At 34.5% G+C, this 21,089-nt stretch overlaps 1 protein-coding gene across 10 annotated transcripts in view; it reads left to right on the forward strand.

The window, feature by feature from the left end:
• Nucleotides 1–463: 463 nt before the first annotated feature.
• PCDH15 (protocadherin related 15) overlaps nt 464–21,089 on the forward strand; it is an 801,855-nt gene continuing 781,229 nt past the window's right edge. For all 10 annotated transcript variants that reach the window (XM_063103018.1, XM_063103019.1, XM_063103017.1 and 7 more), the window contains exon 1: nt 464–554. In XM_063103018.1, coding sequence (XP_062959088.1) covers nt 464–554 — 91 coding nt within the window. The remainder of the gene's footprint in view (nt 555–21,089) is intronic.

Consider the following 21,089-nt stretch of genomic DNA (forward strand, 5'->3'; position numbering starts at 1 on the left):
TCCATTGACAGTCTCATGTAGGATGCAAACAACTGGTTTACCGTTTTAAATTGTTGCAGAGCAACTTACACTCTATAATTGAATTATGCTATGTACGACATGTTTAGTAACTTAAATTGATTAACATTTGATTTTCAGTTTTAAAGAGGGTGTGCTTCTGATATTATCAGTACTGTATGTTAACTTCTCAATCTACTTGACTGCAAATTAAAAAACAGAAAAAAATTGTGTTTCCTTAGAGATTACTTGTGTGCAAATTCATGTGGATAAAGAGATCCAGTGCATTAAACAAGTGTGTTACTTTGTTAATGGATAGCGTGGCACAGGTAATTAGCTATGAAGTCATTAAGGTTTTTCTGTGCTGTGACAGTTGTGTTTACCTGTAAGAGATTAATGAATATGTCAAATGTTTCTTTTTCCCTTATGTTATTTCAGATCAGCCTTGAGTGGAATTTGATGGAAGATGTTTCAACGGTTTTATCTCTGGAAATATTTAGCTTCAGGGATCGTTCTTGGCTCTCTCTTCACAATCTGCTTGGGCCAGTATGATGATGGTAAGTCTGCTTTTAGTCTGATCTTTTGAGCTAGCCAGAATTTCTGCTATTAAATTAAAAATGAAGCACACGGCAGAAATGAATAATGCTAATTTGTATTTTATTTTTAAAGGTTAGTAGCTCTGTGCAACAATTTACCTTAACTAAAATAAGCTTACAACAGTGGCATCAGATGTGCTTTGCTTCTTAATAAGGGTTTCAATATGGTAGAAAATCCAGTGGAACACCTCTGTTTGAAAACTTATCCTCACCAAGCAAATTCCAGAGAAAAATATTAAATTCTATTTACTAACCCTTGAATAAACACAAACGAAGGTCTCGAATAAAGCCAGCAATAAAAAAGACAACAGAATTTCCTATGAAACAAGATCCCTGAATAGGGTCAAAAATAAAAGCCATAAGTAACTTTGGAGTTAATTCTTTAATTGGGCATTACATTACTTTATCCCCCATTCTTTTATTTGGAAAGAGTGAAAATTGTGGAGGCTGGTATTTGACTTCTTAAGTCATTCCATAATAGTAAGTCAGTCACTTTAGAGCGATGTATTAGTCTTCCAGCTCCTTAGGGTCCACTTAATGCATTATACCTGCAGTGGCCCAAATGTGCCTTCATTAGATATTTCAACATTGGAGAAATCTGTCCTGAATACTACATAATGAGAGTTAGGATGTGCATAGTACTTTAAGTTTAATAGAAGAGAAAAAAAAATATATGGAAAAAACTACCTCCCTAGAATTTTCTATTCTGGAAAACTGTTTCATTCTCTCTCTTTTCTTTTTTTTTTTTTTTTTTTTTTTTACTTTTCACTGTTTTTACTCAACATTTGTTTAGCATTCAAGGTCCACAGACAAGCAACTATCTCCTCACCGATGTTGCCCTGTTATACAGTTGCTCTTAGTAACAGCAAAAAAAGTAAATTTCCTTTGTGCCTGGCTTGGCTGAATTGATTGATCTGAAGATAGATTAATTAGTTTTACTTTAACCAAGCAGTATTCAAGTTGTGCACATATTAAGACATTCTCAGACATCAATAGTTAGAGAGATAGACCTCTTTTAGAACATGCAGAATAATTCACAATAGTAACTATTTTCAAAAATTCACCAGCTTAATCCTCTGGATAGTTCTGCTAATTAGCAGTGTTTACTTCCAGTGTATCTAAATTTAATGTTCACTTCATTGCCATTTTTGGAGATTGTGAATCTCCAGACTAAAATCAAGTTTTAAAATGTAGCAATAAATGAATAATAATATTACTTCTACTTAAATACAACGACAACAAAAAAATCAATAGAATTAAAAAGAGCATGCCTTTATATTAAAGGTATGCATTTTAAATTTTGCCCCAGGAGTAGAAGACAAATCAGTGTATTGGTATTTCTTTATGTCATAAGACATTCTATTTTTATTCATATTTAGTGTTCACACTGAGCAGAAGGTATTCTTTGTCATTTCTCCCATTAGACATTCAAAAACCATGTACTTTTTAGGAATGTAATTTAAGTTATTAGAGAAAATCACTCTTGGTTTAACCTGTAATGCTGTAGATTCGTTTCCTTCATAAGCTCATTACAGCTCTTGGTCTTTTGTAAATGTACTTGCATAGCCTTTAATATAAGATTTATTAGGTCACTGTCGGCCATCACATACATAGTCAACTTCCTGAAGCAGAGTGGAACTTCACACCTGCCGAGTGATAATGTACGGTAAGGCTAACGCTTAAAGTACTGCACTCCGGGAGGACCCCCCCATCAGTCACAGTTAGAAAGTATTTTCAGGTCTCTCCTCTTGAAGGTAAGTGACTCAATTCTTAGGAAGACTGAAGGTATTAGAACTGGGGAAGATAAACTTAAGTTTTGTATAGTGATTTCTAGAGATTTCCTAACTGCATATGCATTTCAACATTCCTTCCACCCTTCTATCCTCCAACATGCCCCCAGAAGTAACAATGCATTCTCTCTCTTGGGTCTCTCCCTACCCCTACTTCTACCCCCAACTCTTTACTTCTTGCAGAACTCCCTTAATTAGGTACTCTTTGACACTAGTTTTCTTCAATTGTTCACTTATGTGTGACTGAAAATGGTTTTTATAGCTCCTTTTAAAAATTTTTTTCATACAAAATTGTGAACTCATACTATGCAGGAATAAAATCACAACTAGGGAAATTGTGGCTAACACAAAATAGCTCTGAGTTGGAATATGTGCTATGAATATCTTGAAGCAATTTTTTTTATCCAAATGATGGGGGACACAGGGATGTGATTAAATTGAAGGAAGGCAATGGTGATGATTATAAATAGGACAGAAACATATGACATAAAGTTAGTATGAAAAGAACACTTTTGCCACAAATAATCCACTAGTTGGATTAACCCATTATGATAGTTAACAATGGATTTAAATACTTAGTAAGGAGCTTCAGAGAAAAAATGAAGGAGAACAATTTTAAGCTATCATAAGACTATTAGTGTAACAGTCTAGGTTTTTCTTATCATTTTAAAGAATAATGCCTTCTGGACTTTCTATTAAGAATAGTTTCTTATGCTTTTCTGTGTATTTTCTTACTCAGTCATAAGGGAGTTGAAGGGGAAAAATGTATACTATTTATTTAATAAATATTTTTCCAGAAGTATAATATTTGAATATTATTCTAATGTGTGAATTTTTTCTATATAAATATATTGCATAATTGTTTTAATATTTTATAACACTAATTTTTAGTTGAAGACTTTGGCAAAGGTTTGAGTCTTTTTAAAGTCTTTCATTCGAATTGCTGAGATAAGTTTCTAGATGCAGTAATAACATTTGTAGGTGGCCTATTCCATAATGGACATTTAATTTGGTTGATGGCTATTTATCTAAGCAAGCATTAATAACATACATGAGGTTGATAGTACTGTATTAAATTTTAAAAGTCAGAATTTAGCTAACTGATAGTGCTACTGAAACATTAGAGGACATGAAAGATTTGTAATTTGTGGGATTTCGTTATGGTTTTTTTTTTCCCCACAAGAGAGCATTAGGATTGATATTTTAACCTATTTTATAATGCGTTACCGATCCTGACAATTTTATTTAAATCAGAACATGTGTCCTGATGTCAAATTGAGTGTAGGGAGACTGGGAGGGAGGTGTCCTTGGGAAGTGGAGAGAACAGGGCCATGTGCTAAGTTGCATGTTGTGGGAGATGAAAGATACGTAAAGCACAGCCCTTGTTCTAACATACTTTTCATATTGAGGTGAATAAACTAAGTTGTGCTCTGGGTTTATGTTTTTGTTGATTTTGTTCTGATTTTGAGTACATGAATGAATCGTGAAAAGAAAGGAGAGAGAAGATGAAGGGAATATGATTTGTGGGTAATGAGTATGTTTTATTTTTATTTTTTAATTATTTTATATGCATTTTCGAACTTTTCATATTGAATATATAATGCTGCTATAATCAGATAAGAAAAGTGTTTATTAAAATAATTATATCTTTATAGGAAACCTTGAACCAAAGTGTTAGAATTTTTACAAGGTTTGTGTACCAGTGAGTATATGCATGTGTATGTGTGTGTGTGTGTGTGTGTGTGTGTGTGAGAGAGAGATAGAGAGAGACAGACAGACAGACAGACAGACAGAGACAGAGAGAGAGAGAGAGAAATGTGTGTTTGACAGTGAAAGAGAGAGAAAGAGAGATTCCCTAAGTGTGTGCCTACCATGATTGCCAACATATCAGGAGGTTCTCCCCAGCTGCTCAGCCTGGAAGCCAAAAATCTTTCATCTTGCCCTTGAGCTATTACATAAATTAGCATGTATCTATGATCTGGATGGAAACTTTGTATAGTGGACAACCAGAAGAACTATATGAAGAGACCCTCGAAAAGTTTGTATCCTCAAAAAGTCACAACACTTCCTGAAGCTATTTCCTTCTAAATAATAACTCTCTGAAACTCAGTTTTACAGAGATTAGCATCTGGCATATGGCCAGTGTACATTAAAAATTTCTATCTTTATTGCTTTTACTATTATTTCTCACTTTTTATAAAAAATATGTATAACTATTTTTATAAATATACATATTTTTTATAAATGCACGACTACTTCATGCTCTTGTGCACATATACTCCTATGTGTATATTCTTTCTTTATTTCATTCCAAATTTACCAAACACTTTCAAGGCTTAACTTTGTAAATTATATTTTATTCTTAAAAGCATTAATAATGGTACTGTTTCCTTGGAGAGCTTACTGATTTTCGTGAAACTTCAAGTGAAGTTTGAGGAACATTTCTAGGTTCGTTTTCTTGCTTGTCCTTAGGTAATCCATGGAAGGGCAGGGAAATGATAGACATGTCAATCAGTTAAGAATGTAACCATGTTCTAAGATCTGACACTGAAATGTAGATGCCTGGAAACTTCATTTTTATCAATGGCTCCAGAGGTCATGAGGTAGAGTGCCACTGACTTATACTAATTAAACTTAGAAGAGAATGGCATACAAATCACAATGCTGGTAACAGAATTGTGAAGAAAATGTAGCTACTCAAAGAACCAAAATACTTGTGGTTTTGAGTGAGATATTTCCCCTCTTTAGACACATTAAGAAGAGATGGTTACATAAGCATACTAGTTCTGCAAGACAAGTTAAATAATCTTAATGGTTCATGCTTCGAAGCTATCACAGATTATCACATAGGGACCTGTGCCTCAAAAACGACAGTACTCTTATTTGTGGAACGTTCTTCTCTCTCCTGGATCATGCTGGATATATCTTTAATATCTCTCATTCTTTGAGTTTCCTATTTCTAAGATTAATTTACAATATCTTCGTCCTGTTAAGATTATCTTCCTCTGTATGTATTACAATGCAATAGTTTCTTTTGAGTCTGTTTCAGTTATAGTATTAACGATGAATATTGGAGACTATACGTAAGTAATTTTCAATGAACTTGGTTGGCCCTGAAACTTATTAACTCATTTAAATATGATTTCTTAAGGCAGCATAAATAGAAATAGAGCAAATACACACATACACATATGTATGTATTATTAAATATATATAATACATCTACCTTTTATATATACTTTTTGAACTTCCCTTGTGTGTGTGTGTGTGTGTGTGTACTTCAAAAAATTACTGGAAAATAAAATTAAAAGGTAATACAAATATTTTCATAAGTTTCTTGAAGACCCCTAGTATAATTATACATTTGTAATACATAGGTAATGCACATTTTTTAAAAAATCATGCATAGAACATATTGTGCAAAATTTGTCTTTTCTTAATATAGTTTAGACATCTTTCATTATCTACCCCTTTCACTTACTCCCTATTGTAGAGTGTATTTTTATTCTGAGGGGTTAAATTGAAGTTTTAAGAGTAACTTCTCGCTTCCCTACATGTTAATCTAAAATCCTAACAGTCTTTTTTTTTTTTTTTTGGAAACTTTGTAAGCATATATACACACCTATACCCCCCCCCACACACACTGTCTAGATTACATACCATATATGCCACTTAGAATGGTATGACAAGAAAGAACATTGTTAATTTCAATGTTGACTCCAATAAAAATTTTCTAAACAGTCTCAGTTTCATCTCCAGAGGAAAGGTTGGCTGTGTCCTTTTTTTAGGTTGTATCCACACTTGCATTTCTTGTCTGCTCTTTTCTGACAGTGAGTAAACTTGTGGATCCTTGTACCTCCAAAACAGATTTAGTTTTAGAGTAAAGGTTTGAAAGCATGTGTCTTTTCTTGTTTTAGCAACAATTGCCTAGTAATCAGTTTCCAAAATATAAACTGTGATTTTAAATTCTGACCTAGAGAGATCACTTCAATACCTTTTGTATATTTGAGTAACAGGCTCTCTTAAAGTCCATATGTATATCCTGGAAAGCACAATAGAAAAAGAGAAAGAAGAAAATAGGGCTCTGATAAGTAGAAGACCAAGTATTATACTTAGGAGATTCTCTTTCTGCTAACACACACGTACACACACACACTAACACACACAAAGAGGCTTTTTGTGAGGTAACAGAATAGCCAGGTATTGATACTTCAGATACTCTCATTTATCCTGTTGAGACAGGAAAGAGAAATAAAAGGTCTAATTCAGTGGCCAAGCAATTCAGATAAAATTAATAACACCTGGCAAGATGGGTGATCCTCTTTTTGGTTCTGAAAAACTGAAACATTTGAAACCACTGAAAAAATAAAATGCTCATAACCTGATAGTGTGAAAAGGCAGAATTCGTTTTTAATGTTTTTAACAGAAACTGAAAGTGAGCAAAAAATGTAATTATAATTTTGCGTGGCTTTGAGTCATCAGTGATTCCTACAACTCATAATGGAATGGCTTTTCTTCATTGAATCTTTTCCTGTCCAATCTCTGTACCTGTTACCACCACTTCTTCACCAATTCTCTTGAGCTCTGTAATTTGGTTTTTCTCACAACTCTACTGAAACTGCATCTCTAAGGCCTCCAATGACTGCTTCCTTGGACAAATCCTGTAATTTTCTAGCATTTCAGCAAACAGCATTATTGATCTACACTTCCTGCAACTTTCTTTCTCTCAGAGGTTCTTTGTATTGACCTTTTCTGTGTGTCTGCATACAGAACTTCTACTCCATCTTCTGGTGAATAGTCTACCTTTTTCTATTAAGTGATTTCAAAATTGTCCCATTGTTGTTTATATTTTCATAAGGAGTCATACTCTATAATAAACAAATTTGGATATTTTCTGACAATTAATCAAGGTCCTCTTTGTCACTTTCTATCCCCTCCAATTTCCTTTTTTCTAACTGCATATCAACTGTATATACTGTCACTCTTTCTCTTGTGCATATTTTCAACTCTTTAGGAAACATTAGTTAACATTTTATTGAATACCAAACTATGTAAAAAATATATTAGGGAAACAAAAATAAGACGGTCTCTGCTTTCTCTTATAAATATGAGGGAGATAATCAATATGATGTGATTTATATAATGACAGAATCAAGTACAGCATATGTGTTTTGGGAAAATACAAATAGAATATCTGCTGAATGATTTGGAATGGGTAATGCTGCAATGAGCCATAGAGGTAGAGAGTCGAATGGTGGTTACCAGAGGTTAGGAGAGGGGGTCGGACAGGAAAAGCGGAGATGTTGGTCAAAGGGTACAAGTGTCAGTTAGAGAGGCGGAATAAACTTTAGTGAGTTACTGCACAGAATAGTGACTACAATAAATAATAATGCATTGTATACTTCAAAATTACTAGAAGAATAGATTTTAAATGTTTTCACCATAAAACATTATCTTTGTGAGGTGATGGATTTAACTAGTATGATTTAATCATTACACAATGAAAAACATATCAAAACATCACATTGTACCCCATAAATATATAATATATACAATTATTATTTGTCAATTGAAAATCTAAAACATAAATAAAAATTTAGAAAAAATGTGTTGTGCACAAGCTCAGAAAATGTTTTCGGTAAGAATTTTGAGTTTTCATGTTAAGAAACTTGAGGAGCATAAGGAAATTTCAGAAACACTGGGAAGAGTATTGATTTGGTATTCTGATTTAAGATGTATATAGCAATCCCTGTGCAGCATTGGAGATCGTACATGTTGTTTAATAACCCCAATCACGTAAGGCTAGATATTAAAGTATTCAAAGGCAACAAAATAGCATGTACTGGGCGATTGTGATTTCCATCCATTTTTTAAAAAATATACAAAGCAGAAGCCATTGCCTGAGTTTTACAGCTACCATCAGCAGCCATCACCATATCCTTTACACCCGCTCCTGCCTTCTAGAAGCAATGCAGTGTGGCTTTTTAAAGTGCACATTTTGGAGCTGGACTGCCTAGATCTTAATCCTGGTTTCAAAACTCTATAGCTATGTAGCTACGGCAAAGACTTACTCTCTCTTTGCATAAATTCCCTCATCTGCAACACGTGGCTCTTACAGTATTTACCTTGTAGGAGTGTTGTATTAAACTATTTAATGTAAAGGACTTAGGTAAACCATGGTCACACTGAGCACTCTGTCCACTGCTTTCACCATCATTGTTTCCTAACATATCACGGTGTTCATTGTATGAGCTCCTTCATTACCATGTATGTGACCAACTTTAAGTTTCTTAATTTCTCTAAGTCATCTTTCCTCATCTATAAAATGGGAAAAAAGATACTACCTGTGGATACTCTTGGGGTTATTGTGAGTTCAAATGAGGGAAAGCATATGACACATTTATGTCATTTTGTGGTACATCAAAAGGTGAAAATGTTACATATTTAGTAACATTTGTCTGTGTGTGATACAATTGGGACTAGGAAGAGTAGAAATAGCATTAATAAATTATTATATGGAAAACTATGTAAAATTCACTTTGTTTATATTCTTAATAAAACAAAAAATGATTGGCGAAACGTGGCAAAGATTAGGTAGGTTGTCATTGTTCTACCATGGGATTAAAATATTAATCAGGAACAAAGACACAAAATCTATTAGTTTACTAGCTATGCTGTAATCAAATACCACAGCCAGGATGTCTTACATAACAGAAATTTATTTTCTCACAGTTTTGGGGACTGGAATAATCCAAGATCAAGGTGCTGGCGGGAATGGTTTCTTCTGAGTTCTCTCTCCTTGGCTGGCAGATGGCCACCGTCTTGCTGCGTTTTCACATGGTCATCCCTCTGTACAGGCATACCCCTGATGTCTGTGTGTCCTAATCTTTTCTTATTATAAGAACACCAGTCAGATTGGATAAAATCCACCTGAAAGGCCTCATTTTAACCTAGCTATCACTTCAAAGGTCCTATCTCCAAATATAGTCACATTCTGAGTTACCGGGGCTAGGAGGTTCAACACAGGAATTTTGGAGGAACATAATTCAGTCCATAACAATGGGGTGAAGACAGACCAGTTAGGTATACTCAGGAGTCTTAGTTCTCACCCTCCAACACTGCAGGCATATGGCTTATATCAGATCCCACCTGCTGTTGAGGGCAAAGCAATTTCGGTTGTCCTTGCCCTAATTCAGTTGCCCTGGGTACTGAACAATGCTGAGTGACTCCATCTGAGTCACAGGATTGGAGCTAAGAGTGAGCTCAGGTGGGCAGAAGGCAGAACGGCTAAAACCTCTGAAAAAACGACAAAGGAAAGAAAGGTCCAGAGGGCAGCTGGTATGAGTAGAAGATAAAAGGTGACCAGAGAAGCACTTCAGAGCACAGTGACTGACAAGATATGGGGCAGTGCAAGGGCATCTGTGAAAAAATGCCTTGAACTTCTCTTGGCATTTTCTGCCAACATTCACTCCCCTTTCCTGAGAGTTTGATTCTAGATTCTTCAATGAAAATTGCAATTAGATGTTAAACTCCTTGAATATAGGGACTGTGAAGGTAGGAACTGTATTTGTCATGTTGGTTATTGTTTGTTATTGAAATTGTGTAGCCTATTTCATATTTGGAGCTCACATGCATTTCTGGAATAAATAAATAAATAATTCAGACCTTTATTACATTGCATCTGTAAGAAGCAATAACACTTGGTAAACATTCAACTTGTTAGGTTGAATTGTTTGAACAGTTAGCTATTAAGCAGGATTACATAACTATCTCTGAGCAGTGAAATGTGAGCAAGATTGATGTATTATTGTTGGCTGATGGGCAGTCCATCTCTCTTCTGCCCAAACAACTAATAAAGCTTGCATTACAGATGGTTAAGATATAAAAGACGGTCCCTGAGTGGAGTGAATCTTCCCTTCCCCCGCTCCCACCTACCCATGATGGATATGCACCGTGGGAGAGAAATAAATACCTTTTTCACTTGGATCTAAGAGGCCGTTTGCTACCCCAGCTTAACTCCCTTAAGGGATTCAGCTTCCCTATCCCATCTATTATTAATAAATTAGCTAATCAAGATTTCCTAAAACAGTACTTTTTCAAGTTTTTCCCAACAGTTCTTCCACTGGCTACTTGATTATGTTCACATTCCAGCTTTCTTGGCCCATTGTGATACATTCTCACTTTGCCTAGCCATATCATTTCCCAGAATTTCTCAATGTATACCAAACGCTTATTTGTATTGTATTGGTTTCCATTACTGGGATGTGAAATTTTCATGAACTTCTCTCTATATTGTTTCAAACTGGCATTTTGTATTTCTTATTGTGCCTTCCCTCTTTGTCCACTCCTCCTCTCTTATCTTCCTTTCACCTCCTCTGTTACCCCTTTCTCATTCGCCATCTATTCAAGACTTATTTATAAGCTCACCTTCCTCATGGAACTCCAGGTAACAGCAATCATACCTCCTGCCTCTTCCCCCCAAGCTATTGCTTGAGTGCTTGTATTGCTCAGTTTTTGTCATTGATTACATTCAGTACCTTCTTATATACTCTAAAGTAATGTTCCTACATATTTTATACCTACCTTTTCAACAAAAGTTTCTTGAAATTATGAATCAGGTCAATATTTTATGTGTAAATAGCAGTCAATAATAACCACTCACACTTACTTAGCATTAATTAACTAAGCCTTTGATATTATTTTAAGATTATTTTATTTAATCTTCACAAGTGCTCCATAAGGCCCTTGTGATTATATAAGTAATCACTTATAATTTTATTATTGTTATACCTAGCTTGGAGATAAGGAAACTATAGAGACACAGAAAAATTAAGTTGCTTTCTCACTGTGGTACAACTATTAAGCGGCAAAACTGAAACCAAACCTGTTATCTCAGCTCCATATGCAATAACCACATGCTGAGCTATTATATCATGTCAAAATCTTAACAAAATCTTATCCTACCGGATTTTACTCAGACTCAACTTATTCCTTGATACTAATTTATTCATTATTCTTTAATGTTGCTACTAATATTACCCAACCAAAATTAATGTCAATTCTTCTTGTGCATGTCTTGTGACATGCCATGTAATGTTTATTTTCATGTTTAATTATAAAATCCTGAAGACAGAAGCTGTCTCATCTACTTTTGCTTCCTTCAGCACCTGGCAGAATGACCCAATTATTGGTTATTGAAATAAATAAGCATTGAATAAAAAATAGTTTGAGAGATAAAATGCCTCTTTTAACAATATAGGTTCAAGTTGGTGAGGTTTCGCATAATAGCTGGATTTCACATAACAATTTAAAACATTTAATGAAAGTTTAATTTATATGACACTGCTCAGTGATGTAGGGACAAAAGCAATCAATGCATACATGTGGTATGGAGATATTACCCACAGAATACCTTTTTGCATTCTGTTGGGAAGATAGTGTCTATGTAAATTATACAAATATAATTTTTAGAGATTCAATTAGTATTTATCCCTTGATAGTGAGTCATTTAGAAAAGTCTTTGTAGAAAACTCAAACTGAATCCCTGCTTTCTTCAGGTGTGTTTTCTGTCTCTGTTATTATCTGCTGTTTTGGGTATTTGTTCATAATGCTGGTGGATCTCACCGCAGTGGCTGTTCCTGAGATCAGTGGTCTTGTTCATCCCACTAATTTTCCTTACTCTTGTAGAATCCTCTACTGCCCATCAGGGACAACCAATTAGAATTGCTCAGTGAAGACTGTTCAGCTAGTCTGAGTTTATTAAGTGTCTTTATTGAACTATTGGAATATTGACAAGAGCTGTTCAGGCTTAGAGTTAGATAATGTATAAAAAGAACACTGTTAACACAGTCATCCATATTTTATGTGGTTATATCCAGGATTCATCTACTCTTGGACTGCTGGATACATGGAATGCAATTCTGGTGATATCTCCATGGGGGGGGGAACACTACAGCACTTTAAACAAATACTAATAATGTATTATGTTCAGTAATTTTATTCATTCATTCATTCAAATATAGCAAGTATTTATGTAATATTTGCTATGCACACATCAGGTTTCTAATAGTGATAGCTAACATTTGTTGAGTGACTTTTGTGTCCCAAACACCTTACCAATACTACCTACTCTCCTCTACTCACATTGTATATTTATATGTAATATACATAACAAAGATATCATTATGTTTCAGTTACACAGATTACATAGTTTTATACAAATAGTATTAAGTTTCTTAGGTGCCAAGCCCTGTTCTAGGTGTTGTGAATACAGCAGACAACAAATCAGGCAAAAATGCTCATCCTTGTGCAGTTTGCTTTATGTCGGGGAGATAAAATAATCTGAAGCAATAAGAAAATGATGTAGTATATTAGTATATGAAAAGGATTATATGAAAAAATAAAGCATGAAAGGAGGAAAGGGAGTACTTAGGAAAATACAGTTTTAAATAGGAAGTGTAAAAAATAAACTTGTTGGGAAGTTGCCATTTGAACAAAGTTTTGAAGGGGATGAAGGGAAAAGCCATTTGTAGGGGCAGATCATTGAAGACAGAGGGGACAGTGAGTGAAGGGCCCGGAGATGGGAGCATGCCTGGTGTGTGTGAAGATAACAGTAGAAATCAGACCGTGGTGGTTGGAATGTTGAGTGAGGGAGAAGAGTAGGAGATGTGACCAGAGAGGTGATGGGGGAAAGCAGACTGTGCAAGGCTTTGTAGTCAACTGTAAGGACCCTGTCTTTTTCTCTGAGTGAGAAAGAAAGCTATTGGAGTGTTTGAAACAGAGGAATAAATGATTTCACTTAAGTCTTAAAATTAATTTGGCCCTTTTGTTGAGAATCGATAGTCAAAATCAGAGAGAGCAGTGAGAAAATTATTATAATGCTCCAGACAGAAAATAAAGGTTGCTTAGACCAAGTGTTCATGACAGAGGTGGCAAAATCGGTTGAGCTGTGGATGTATTTTGAAGGTACAGTCAGCAGGGTTTGAAGGTGTGTTGGACATAAAGAAGGCAAGAAGATAGGATTTATGGTTTATTATCAATATATTTGTTCTGAGCATCAGGAAAGATTGAATGACCAACATATTCAAAGAAGTAAATGTAGTTACAACTGAGCTACACACACACACACACACACAGACACACACACACACACACAAATACTGATCTTAAGAGTCCAGGAAGATGAGAAAGAATCAGCAAGGATGTTGATATATGCAGACAGTTACTAAGAGGAAAACCAACAGAGAGTGGTTTACTAGAAATCAAGTAAAGAAGGCATCTCAAGGAGAAACTGATCAGACGAGTCTGGTCTGGTCAAAAAAGGTTACCCATAAGAACTGAATATTGTATTAGCAATGTGGCACTTATTGGTGACCTTGACAGGAACAGTTGTGATGCAGTGTTGAGGGTGAAAGTGGGGCGGGTTTAAGAGAGAATAAAGAAAGGTAATTTGTCTAAATTTGAAGATACAAAGTGTTTTTGTTTTTGTTATTGTTTTATTTTTAAGAAGACTGGCAGTGATTATAGGAAGGTAAGAGTAAGGAGCAAGAACACCAACCCCACCTTCAGGTCCTACTGATCTAACAATATAATAAAACAACCACCGCAACTAGAGGGTACTGTGTATTGAATGTTCCCCCCAAACTCATTGAAGCTTGATCCCCATTGTAACTGTTAATGTGGGGGGGGGGCAGATCAGACCGAGGCAGTGTGGAAAGGTGGAGCTTTTATGTGGTGATTGGATTGTGACAAACATGCCCTTGGGAATGGATTAGCCCATTTATGGACTAATGGGTTAATGATTTAGTGGATTGTTATAAGAGTGGCACTAGTAGCTTTTTATAAGGAGAGTGAGTGAACATGTTTCAGAGTTCTTGCCGTTCTCCACATGTGATGTCCTAGTCATCATGGTCACTATGGGACTCTGTACAGAGCCCCCACCATGAAGAAGGGCCTTACCAAATGTTCCCTGTATTTTGGTCTTCCCAGCTTCCAAAACTGTAAGAAATAAATTTCATTCATTTATAAATTACCTTCTCTCTCTCTCTCTCCTCCTCTCTCCATCCCTTCCTCTCCCCCCCCATTCTCTCTCTCTCTCTGCACTTGCTCAGCTCTTGTTATCTGCCTCCCCTTAACTAATTTAAATTCCATAAAACAATAAGTATTTTCCTGGATCCAGGCACTTCATATTTCTAACTCTACTTTTCCAGGCTCTATTTTAAGAAGTTAATCTTACATGAACTCTTAACATCCCTTGATACAAGAAGGATTTAGGATAGAATTATTTTTTAAAAGTTCCCAGAGTGCGTTTTTATAATATACACATTTCCAGAGACACACACACGCACAGACGCACACACATATTTCCATACCTCTAAAGCTTCCTTCTGTCATCAGATAAGGAGAATTTTCACTGAGATGCCATCCAATTTTCTTCCCAATCATAATGAAGTTTGAAAAGTCTTTCAATTTATTCTCTAAATTTCAAACTAGTACCTTGGTCTTGCATTTATTAAATATCAACTCCATGGGAGTTCATCTGATAATAGAAAGTGAAATATATTCTTAGAAAACTAGAATCAGTGTTGTGCAGTGGATTATGCACTACTGACACTGGATTTGGGCCACTGTGTGCAATATGTATTCATTACTGAGAGCTCCCTGGATCCATTAAATGTGACAGCAGCAGCACCTTTCTCCAGCCAGTTTAAAACTGAGAGCAGGCCACCAAAAATGTGGCATTTGAAGATAATTATGATGTGTTTCTGTTTGTGGTGTTTGTGTAATATTAACTACTTCATTTCCTGGCATAAACAAAAAATACACAGACATGCTAAATTACATATTAAAAACAATATGAAAAGCAGCTTTCATACACTGATAATTTATTTAAAAGTTTCTGAATATAATACCCAAACTATGTGTCTTAGTCATTTTTGTTGCCATAACAAAATACCAGAGACTGGGTCATTAGTAAAGAATGGAAATTTATTTCTCACAGTTCTAGAGACTGTAAGTACAAGATCTAGGCACTGGCAGGTTTGCTGTCTGGTAAGAGCCTGATTTCAGCTTCTAAGATGGTACCTTGTTCCTGTATCCTCCAGAGCAGATAAATGCTGTGTTTTCACATAGTGGAAGTGTAAAAGGGCCTAGGTAGTTGTCTCCAGATTTTTTATATGATACTAATCCCATCCATGAGGGCAGATCCCTTATAACATAATCGTCTTTCAAAGACCCCATTTCTTAATATTGTTGCATTGAGGTTTAAGTTTCAACATAAATTCTGGAGAAGAAACAAGCATTCAAACCACAGCTTAATGTTAAAAGATACCTTATGCAAATACTCTTGCAAGCAAACTCTAATTCTGGATCTTCTTACTAGCCTTATCACATCACTAAAGAAGATTAATGGAAGTAACTACTGGCCAATGATGGAATTGCTAATAACAATAACTGGAAACTTAAGAAAAAGTACTTTGAAAACAGAAGATGTTCAAACATGTCCCACAAGACAGGAAAGTGTTAACTAACAATACCCCTTGTTGACCTCAGAAAAACGTACTGTGATATGAAATGCAGCAGTTTAGAAATGGCTGATATTTTTTAGAGAAAACAAATAATGGGTGGATTTTTAAAAATTGATAACTTAGAGCATAAAAAAAACAAAAATTACGTATTCCCTAAGCTTTGAAAATAGCTGAATCACATTCAGGATTGTATGCTTATGTGATTCCCAAACCCAAATCATAAGTGGAAATTGTTCTTTTTTTTTTTCTTTCTCTACACCAGTTTACAAAGACATATTGCTCTAATAGAGAAAAAAAGTGTGTATTTTTTTTAAATGTGACATGATTTGTAAATTAAAATTATTTAGGAGCAAGTGAATTTCAAAAATATGAACAAAACCCCAAATAATAATCTAACCTCAGAGAATCTCAAAATAGAGCTTCTTCTCACAATAATGTATGTATTCCAAGTTTGGCAATGCGTGTATTTAAATATATTAGCAAACTAAATTTGTCAATTGAATACTGTTGTTGAATTTCATTTTGTACAACTAGAAAAAAAATATCTTCACTGGCACTTCTGAAGTACGTTTAAGTATTTGGTAAACCTCCTTTCAGATTTGAGGTTTGGAAATCATTTTGAACAGGTTTAAGATAAAAAACTGAGAAGATTCTACTAAAATAAATGATAAAATATGTTAGAATAGGTTTATCAAACGTCACTAATCCTCCTTCTTCAAACTGAAAGGTTGCAACAGATGTCTGTAAAGAATAAACTTGAGTTAAAGTCATTTTAGTAAAGATTGATACTGATACTTTTTATATAACATATATTTGGGGCATTTATTGCCAGATATGAACATTTGGCTTATTTAGTTATTTTCAATTGATTTTGCTTCAAAGTGTAAGGGAATAAGGATAATGTAAAATAAGCTTCTACCTCGAAACTGACCAACTGACCGACTATGATTTATGACATAATCATAATTGCTTTAGAAAGAGAAAAATACTTTTCTATAAATCATTGCATCTCCGTAATGCATATATAATACACTAATATACTAATTTATTTTGGTCACTATTTATTTGTTTAATTATTTATTCTCTCAACATCCTTTTATAGGGTTCCCACTATATACCAGGTGCTACAAAAGGTGTTGGGGCAAGGAGTTTCCTTCAGATGGAATAATATGTAAGGCTCACTGAGTAGTAAGCAAGGTATGATCAAGAGTCTTGTTTTACTCCGTTTAGGCTGCTATAACAAAATACCATAAACAGGGTGCCTACTAAGCAACAGAAATTTATTTCTCATAGTTCTAGAGGCTGGGAAGTTCAAAATCAAGGCACTGGCAAATTCAGTGTTTGGTGAGGGCCTGCTTCTTGGTTCATTGACAGACATCATTTCTCTGTAGCCTCACATGGATGAAGGAAAAGGGCAGCTCTCTGGGGTCTCTTGTGTAAGGGTGTTAATCCCACTTGTGAGGACTATGTGCTTATGACCTAATCACCTCCCAAAGCCCCATCTCCTAATAACACGACCTTGCAGGTTATGTTTGAACATGTGCATTTTGGGTAGACACAAATATTCAGTCTACAGCAAATCTGAATGGAGGCCAGGATATATCAAATGCTAATGAAACTGAGGAGATATGTCAGAATCAAGGTTTCCTGGCTAATGATAGTAATTTTAGTCTTAATTCTAAGTGAAGCCAACAAAGTTTTTAAAACAGAGGTGGAGTGGGGGAAAAAAGTAATGACATGATCCCTTTTATTCTAAAACAGATGACTCACTATAGTGAAGAGAATGGATTTGTGTGAGGACTGATGGAGAAAATAACATTGTAGATGAGATAAACAGCTTTGGCATAATGCAACGGAGAGATGAGAGTAGTTTAAACTAAGGGCATGAAAACAGGAATGCCCCATGTACAACTGCTCTGTTGTCTCACAATTTGACATTAATATCTTGTATTTTAGTTAATTAATTAAGATAACTATTTTAAGTAGAATTATACAGAAATAAAGAATCCTCAAACTAGAATTTTAGAATGTAGAATATTTTCTCTCAAAAATTTATAGTTTGGGGGCTTTATTATCTGTTTTAAATACTATAAAAATGAAGAAATTTGCACACTGCTTCAAGAAATACCTCTTAATTCTTACAAAATAAGATTTTTTAAGAATCTAGAGCCAAAGCATATGTATTCCTCCTTATAGATACTTCTAATGTCACGTTTGTCTGAATCTCTATATCACATTACAAACTATGGAAGTTGAAAATAATGTTAAATATAGTAGTCTCCACACGTGTACATTATAAAAAATTTGAATTTATCATTTATTCATAAACATATATTTTTTGCAAAAAATTAAAAGGCGTGACCATGCATTATTTTACAGGCCCACTTGTTATTCTATATGAAAACATCAAACACACCTGTTAATTTTGGAAGACTAAGAGTAACACTCACCTGAGAGTTTTGGTCCTTGTCGTGAAATACAGAAGATAAGATTAATGTGTCAATAGGTCTATAGGTTAGGGTACAAGTGTGAAGAATGGAAACCAGGCACTATCCTAATCCCATCAGCAACCTATTATTTTCTTTTTCTTTATTGCGTTATTTGGTTAAATTTTTTGCCTAAGAACTTTAGGATTTTATTTATTATTTTAATTATTATTTTTGCCTAAGGACTTTAGGATTTTATCATGAATTTAACTATAATGCCTTAACTGAGTGTAACCAGATATACTTTAGATACGGCAACAATGTGGGGCACTTCCTCAGGGAGATTTATTTCCTCAAACCCAAAAATTGAATTTGAAAGAATAATCTTAATTATAATTCTGTCAATTACATGGTAGGCCATATTCTTCTTTCCTTAACTTATTCACTAGATTTAATCAAATAAAAATGCGAGGGTAAAATGCATAGAATTTCTCCCTGAAATTGGTACCCTGGTCTAGTCTCATAAATGTATGCCTAAAAAATAAGAACATAAGAAGCTGAAAAAAAGATATTTTTCATGAGATACCCTGAGTCTTCAGAGCTCAAGCAGCTTTTTTGTATTGTGCAAGTTATAAAATATGACACTTAGTGGAGATACAGAGCAATCTCCTTATTTCCATGAAGGACATAGAAAAAATCACTGCCCCTGTCTGGGACAAAGTTTCCTCATCTGTTATCTGAATGGTTTAACAATAGATTCTTGTGCTAAACTAATTGATTAGTCGAGTAGACCTGGATATTATCCACATAAAAAGTCTTCATCTGTTTCAGATGTTCAAAAACTTAATATCCCCCCCATTTGCTGTCCAAGGTGCTGAATAGAACGAGAAAAATATGTCCTGAAACTAGATTGTTTCAATGGCATATTTATTAAGTTCATGACACACGCCAGGTAATTTGTTATGCTTCTTGAGGTACACAGAATACTATCACCATAAAGATGTTTATTTTCTACTTCTTAGAACCTGGGAATATGTTACATTACAGGGCAAAGGAGAATTAGGATTGGACATAAAATTATTTTAGTCAATCAGCTGACCTTAAAAGATTATTCTGAAATATAATGCAATCACTAGAGTTTTTAAAAGTAAAAGAGTAAACAGATGAGCTCACAGTCAGAAGGAAATGCGACTACGGAAGAAGTGAGTGCTGTTAGTAGCTTCGAAGATGGTGCACAGACCATGAGGCAAGGAATGAGAAGCTGGAAAAGATAAGAAAAGACATTCTTCCTGGGACCTAGGGAGAGAAATACAGCCCTGTCCACACCTTGATTTTAAGCCAGTGAGACATATCTCACAGAACCATGAGATAATAAATTTGTGTTGTTTTAAACCATGCACTCTGTGGTGGTTGTTACAACACTGATAGAAAATGGACACATTATTTAAAGATTTTACAGCAAAGTGAGGGGTGCAAACAAGAAAACCCATATATCTGTCTAAGTGGCATTCACAGAATTTTATGGGAAGTCAAAATATGTAACTAAATCATTCTTGAATTAACTCTGATAGTTTTTTTTAAAAGAATGATTTTGAGTTGAATCTTGAATAAGAGTAGGATAGGTAGAGAAACAGATATGGTGATATAAGGTAGAACAAGTTAGCTCAAGCAAATAAAATAACATATGCTATGATGGAAAGCATTAAAAAACTTTTATATATTTGGAAGAATCATAACTTCCTAAAACTCTGTTTATTTTCATTACACCATGAGTATGTCTGTATATAGACATGGCTCACTTTGACATGACTTTAGGAGAAGCATACAGAGAATTGATCCTGTTTTCTAGCATTAGAAAATAATAGGGCTATAATATATTTGTAAGTTATAAAAATACATACTTAAAAATATTACATTTTATAGACTTGAGATTCTTTGTCTCCTTCTATCATATCAGTCATTAATTCTATGTAGGTAAATAACAATGCTAGACTGTGACCTGACACCTTTACTCTGTTCTCTCAGTTTTGCTCTTTTCCCCTTCTTCCTGTTTTGTACATTCCAGAGACCTAATCTAACATCTTAAGGTCCACTGCATTTATCACAAGTGACTTCTAGAAAATGTGTTTATATAAAGTAGCTTTATGCTTTGTCAATATCACTTATGACATTTGTAAGTTTCAGATCAGGAGGGAAAATGTGATATACCTAAATTAAATACAATTTAGTTATACAGTGAGCAAAAAGGAGACCTGAGAATACTGTGCTCAGAAAGGTCTGCTTGCAAGGTCAGCTCTTGTCCAGACTCTGGAAAAGTGATTAAGTCTAGGATGAAAAGAGAGGGAAATGGGAATGAAGAGACCCACAGATGCATAGTAACGGTGATGCTGTAGTTCTTGGTTTAGGCGAGTTTGAAATATTCATTACATTATATAAATAAATGCCTTTAAGATAAGCACCATTCATTTATTAATGATGATAGTGCATCATAAATTGCTTATGATTAATCTAATAATGTACCTGTAAGATCCAATTTAAAATGTTAATAATGAAAAAAACAATGGCTTTAGAAACAGATCAGTTATTTGATTTTTAGAATTACTGGATTAATAAACCTGTAGCAATTAATCTTACTTCATCTCTTTGAGCTTCAATTTCCTTATTTTTAAAATATTAGTAATGGCTCTCTCATCATGTTTTTATTTTTATTTTTTTTGAAGGAGGTTAGTCATAAGTCTTGTTACCAATTATTCC

Source organism: Cynocephalus volans, chromosome 7, assembly GCF_027409185.1.
Source record: "Cynocephalus volans isolate mCynVol1 chromosome 7, mCynVol1.pri, whole genome shotgun sequence".
NCBI classification, from domain to species: Eukaryota; Metazoa; Chordata; class Mammalia; order Dermoptera; family Cynocephalidae; genus Cynocephalus; species Cynocephalus volans.